The sequence below is a fragment of the Drosophila montana genome, unplaced genomic scaffold (assembly GCF_035044405.1).
Source record: "Drosophila montana isolate Dmon_TW-CO22-7 unplaced genomic scaffold, ASM3504440v1 contig_1954_1, whole genome shotgun sequence".
NCBI classification, from domain to species: Eukaryota; Metazoa; Arthropoda; class Insecta; order Diptera; family Drosophilidae; genus Drosophila; species Drosophila montana.
Window position 1 is genome coordinate 5806 of NW_026996871.1, and position 5967 is coordinate 11772.

The 5967-nt window shown below is 34.4% G+C and overlaps 1 protein-coding gene across 1 annotated transcript; it reads left to right on the forward strand.

The window, feature by feature from the left end:
• Positions 1-2457: 2457 nt before the first annotated feature.
• LOC135441281 (uncharacterized) lies at positions 2458-3343 on the forward strand (the record flags this gene model as incomplete). Its single annotated transcript, XM_064700822.1, has 2 exons — positions 2458-2635; positions 2784-3343. Coding segments are annotated over 2 exons (219 nt in total), but the record flags the coding sequence as incomplete, so codon positions are not given.
• Positions 3344-5967: the final 2624 nt, after the last annotated feature.

The following is a 5967-nucleotide window of genomic DNA, read 5'->3' on the forward strand; positions in this document are numbered from 1 at the left end:
GAACATACTTTTCGACCGATCGTTTATATGGCAGCTATATGATATAGTGGTCCGATCCAGCTGGTTTTGACATATGAACTGCGTGCAAAAGAAAGAGGGAATTCTGCAAAGTTTCATAAAAATAGCTTTAAAACTGAGAGACTAGTTCGCATAGAAACAGACAGACGGACAGACGGACATGGCTATATCAACTCGGCTGTTGATACTGATCAAGAATATATATACTTTATGGGGTCGGAGATGTCTCCTTCTATGCGTTAAACATTTCACGACAAAATTATAATACCCTCTGCAAGGGTATAACTAGAGCGAGAGAGAGAGAGAGAGAGTGAAAGAGAGTGTATGACATAATACAGTTAAGAAGTAGGCAAGCTATTTTATATATGTATGTGTACATGCATATATTCAAAGATTTAAGAAAACACCCATTAAATAATTTATAGTTTGTTTATATATGTATGTATGTATGTATGTTTATGTGTATGGTTATTTTTATTAAATATTAAGCTTAACAATTAAAAATGCATGCAATTTTATTAGACACACACAAGCACAAAAGACACTTTGGCAGCAATTTTTTTCTGTTCAGTGTTCGTGGAATAACATTCCCGAAAAAAATACGAAGAAAAGTGTCTTTGCTCGTGCCAGAGTCTGCTACATATGTATGTATGTATGTATAAACAGAACTTTGTGTGTTTTCTTTCTCCTTTATTCATTCTGTCTGACAATAACTGTTATTTTACAGACAACCCGAAAGTGTTGACTGTTGTTTGCGACCTCTGCTGTAAATTTGGCAACAGCAGTTCGTCGCCGACATGAGCACTGTTGTTATACCCCTGAAGGAGACATCTCCGACCCCATAAAGTATATACATATATGTATTCATGATCAGTATCAACAGCCGAGTCGATATAGCCATGTCCGTCTGTCTGTTTCTATGCGAACTAGTCTCTCAGTTTTAAAGCTATCTTTATGAAACTTTGCAGAAGTCCCTCTTTCTGCTGCACGCAGTTCATATGTCAAAACCAGCTGGATCGGACCACTATATCATATAGCTGCCATAGGAACGATATGTGAAAAAGTAGGTTCTTGTATACAAAACATTTTTGTTTATAAAGATATCTTGACCAATCTCGGCATTTATTTGTTTTACTATGCTATTTTTATATATTCAAAATCCTATTAAGATCGGACTACTATATCATATAGCTGCCATAGGCACGATCGGTCGAAAATTAAGTTGTTATATGGAAAATTTGTTTGTTTTTCACGATACCTTGACCAAACTCGGCATTTATTTCTTTTACTATGCTCTTCATATATGTATATGAAAAATCCTATTACGATCGGACCTCTATATCATATAGCTGCCATAGGAACGATCGGTCGAAAATTAAATTGATGTATGGAAAATTAATTTGTTTTTCGCGATATCTTGACCAAGCTCGGCATTTATTAGTTTTACTATGCTCCTCATATATATGCAAAATCCTATTAACATCGGACCACTATATCATATAGCTGCCATAGGAACGATATGTGAAAAAGTAGGTTCTTTTATACAAAACATTTTTGTTTATAAAGATATCTTGACCAATCTCGGCATTTATTTGTTTTACTATGCTATTTTTATATATTCAAAATCCTATTAAGATCGGACTACTATATCATATAGCTGCCATAGGTACGATCGGTCGAAAATTAAGTTGTGATATGGAAATATTGTTTGTTTTTCACGATACCTTGACCAAACTCGGCATTTATTTCTGTTACTATGCTCTTCATATATATGCTAAATCCTATTAAGATCGGACCACTATATCATATATCTGCCATAGGAACGATCGGTCGAAAATTAAATTGATGTATGGAAAATTAGTTTGTTTTTCGCGATATCTTGACTAAACTCGGCATTTATTAGTTTTACTATGCTCCTCATATATATGCAAAATCCTATTAAGATCGGACCACTATATCATATAGCTGCCATAGGAACGATCGGTCGAAAATTTAGTTGTTATATGGAAATATTGTTTGTTTTTCACGATATCTTGACCAAACTCGGCATTAACTTTTTACCCTGTGTTTCTTAGATATGAACATTATGAAAAGGTTGGGTCTGCAAGGGTATTAAATCTTCGGCTAGCCGAAGATAGCCCTTCCTTCCCGTTTTTGTTTTACTTTTTTTGATGTCAGCTGTGCTTAATAGGTAAACGGAAGGTGAAGCAGCTTACGGTATCGCAATGTGCCAGGAATAGAAAGTCAAGGGTAATTAGGAAACATAGTTTTGTAAAAGATTGTCAGTTGTTGAGTGCTACCAAAAAGTATTTGAAGTTTCGTGGAAAGGTTGTTTATTAAGTTTAAGTTGTCTAGTATAAAGATGGTTACGACTTTATTCTTTAATTCGACACAATATTAACTTGCATTACTCTCGATCTCAATCCGTTTCTATTTTAGTTGCACGCATTGCGCCGCCTGATGCAGGGCAGTCCTGACCATCCAAAAGCGCCACTGGGAAATAACTATCGTCCTCCACAGCCGCTGCTGCATCGGCCCATCCGCACAAATATTGACTTTAAAACAACAAAAACAAAGGCCGCTTGTCCCACCATGTACCGTGAGGTCTATTATAAGGGTAAGTAAAACACACCTGGAGCTAAAAAGAACGCTGTAATCGAGTGTGCTCGACTACAAATTCTTTCTACCCATAGTCAATATAATATTTTGCTTATGAGACCACTCTTTTAATTCTTCATTATAGCCCAATATGAATACCATTTCAGAAAGACTACGCATTAATGCGCACGAACTCATGTGCGATTAACTGCTTAACTCACGTGGCGACAGCTCTGCTTCTTCCACCTGCGCCAAACCATTAAACACTTTATGATGAATAACTTTCTTGTTTGTTTTCCGATCTTAAGTGCATAAATATGTCATTCAAATGTGTGTATATACCAAATCTCAAGGCTCTAGCTTTACAAATGATTTGAGTGGAATTGCGGCAGGCATCAAAATTGTGGGAAGCATACTATACGAGAGCCTACGTACCAAATTCGATATGTATAGCTTTTATAATTTTTGAGTTATGTTTAAAAAATCAAGTCTCAAAATCGATTTTGATTGCTATTTTGGGAATGACAGGAGATATTGATAAATGTGAAACTCGCTTTTGTACCTTCCGATATTACCGCGGTTATACAGACGGACGGACGGACGGATATTGGCCAACAATATATATCCCTGATGGGATTCTTTCTGTTACATACATTTGTACAATCCCAATATATTATTTTTTACCCATTTTCAATGGGAATAGTATTTAAAAATGTACTCGATTGTAAGCAATAAATTCGATATCCAAATATTACAAACTTTAAAAACAATTTGTTCGGTTTTTATGTTTTCGTGTATTTTATGTAAAAATGTGCATTCGTTTTTAACATAGATTATTTTATTAACTTGACTTTAAACTCTATGTTTCTTGTTTATTCCCCTCTTACGCATGCAGCAACCAGTTGGAAACAAAACTAGAAGTCAATGCCACAACTTAAAGTTTAAAGCGTGAGACGTTAGTAACGTGTGGCTTGCAAAAGGAGCTTCCAATATATATATATATAATAAAAAATCGGAAGAGTCACAGAGGAAAGGACAGTTGAAAAGAGAGAATGATAAAGCGATCGGGAGTAAAGCAAAACAAATTAAAAACTGGCAGCGCATAACAAAATGGCAATTTAAAAAATACACATATACTACATATATAGATATACATATGAAAAGAACCCTATGAAACATAATAAGCATTAATGGTGATCATTTTTAGATCAACATTAAAAACGCCTGTTAAATGTTTTTTTTTTTTATAATGTATAAGGACATAAAGACATACATAGACATTATTCATAAAATTAACATATTTTATAATGATACAAGATGCACAGTGAGATTGTCGCAACAACAATAAGATCAAACATATAACTACAAATTAAACGTTAGCATCAAATATACATATATATCTATGACTATTTATACTCTATATTTATATAACTAATTAAAATTAACGACAACAAATAAGATGTCAGCTAGTGGATGTTACTAATATAGTAGACGCATTATGCAAGACCCACCCGTGCTATATACTGTATTTATAAATTTATACATACGTAAACTTAGACATAAATATGTATATCTTAAACACACAAATGTAGGTAAGAGCCTAAAGAGCTGTGCGAACAATCGTAACGGCCTTCCAATTTACAATTTATACTTGGCTACCATAATTATTTTTATAATTTTGTCCCAGCAGCCTGGTAATTTTTGGCAACTCCATTTTTTTAAACTTTTATGGTTTACATTAAATTTACAAGTTCCTTTTTATATCATTGTAACTTAGGTACATAGAATATGTACATACATATATCTGTCAATATAACAATCATACCAAGTTCAAAATAAATAAATTGTGCTTATTATTTGCAAAATCAAATGTGTATTACATAAAGGACTTGATTTGCAAAGCACTTAAATAACTTTTTAATTGACTCAGAAAAAAGTCGCCCAAATTCGGGTAGACGGATGATCGTATTCAAAACATACTCGAAAAACAAAAAAGTGTGCTCTAATCGAGAATGACAAAGAGATTCTACTTGCTACTTCCGTATTTACTCTCATACATACAAAAACACACAGATCATTGAATAATAACACCAAGAAACGAAATATCACTGCGAGATTTTATTACCGTTTCATACTAGATCCATTGAGTAATAATAAGAAGGAAAGGAAAAGTCACTATGAGGTTTTATTACAGTTTTAAAGTTTAATTAGGTTGGTCTGCAATAGCAAAATCAAACACAAAATGAGGTTTTGTGTGGCAAAATATTCTGTTTTCTAAGATATTTTTATCACACTCGACATTTACGTGATTAACCATTTTCACGTATCTACAAAGTCGTAAAGGAAGTGTCTGCAAGGGTATTATATCATCGGTGTGTCGAAGATAACCGTATTTTCTTGTTTATTAGAAACATTACGAGTTTGGATAGCCCGCTTGGGTATGCCCTGAACCTTCGTCTACTGACAGAAAATGCAAATTGCTTAACTTTACTTTTTTTTTATACCCTGAACCCATTGAAAATGGGTAAAAAGGATATTATGTATTTGTGCAAATGTATGTAATAGGCAGAAGGAAGCATCTCCGACCCCATAAAGTATATATATTTTTGATCAGCATCAATAGCCGAGTCGATCTAGCCATGTCTGTCTGTCCGTCCGTCCGTCCATCCGTCCGTCCGTCCGTATGTATGAACGCAAGGATCTCAGAACCTATAAGAGCTAGAGTCTTGAAATTTTAGCTGAAGGTCCTCCTAGTACCCGCGCGGGTCGAGTTTGTTTCCGATATTCAATAACTTGCCCCGTTTCCAAGTAATCGATAAAAATCGATATCGAAATCCTGTTTTTTGAGCAATTTTGGTAAATAATAAGAGCTAAAATCACCAAATTTGAATAGTATATAGTATAGAATAGAATAGTATATATATACATGTATGTATATATCAAGTATCTTTCATTTTATACCTATCGCCTGTTGGCAGAAGAGGGCTCAGGGTATCCCCTAGTCAGGAGCTCCTGACCAGAACCTCTTATTTGTTAAACCATTTAATTGGTAAAGAAGCTAGTTCCTCCTGCCGGTGTCAAACTCGCAACTGCCTTTAACCGACCGATCTACTTACCATGGCCTCTAATCTGACAGTTGTACCAAGAATTGAGTTTAATCGCTAATCATACATGAAGTAGAGTCATCAAATCGATAAATAGTAGTTGATAATTTTTCTGTGCACAGCGTGGCTGCGGTTAATTTTATATACATGTATGTTTTTTTGAATTCCTCAACGAAACAGTGATGCATGTTTGCGTGTGTAGAGGTATCTCGCTCTCTTATCACTGCATAGTTTTTCAGTATAAAAC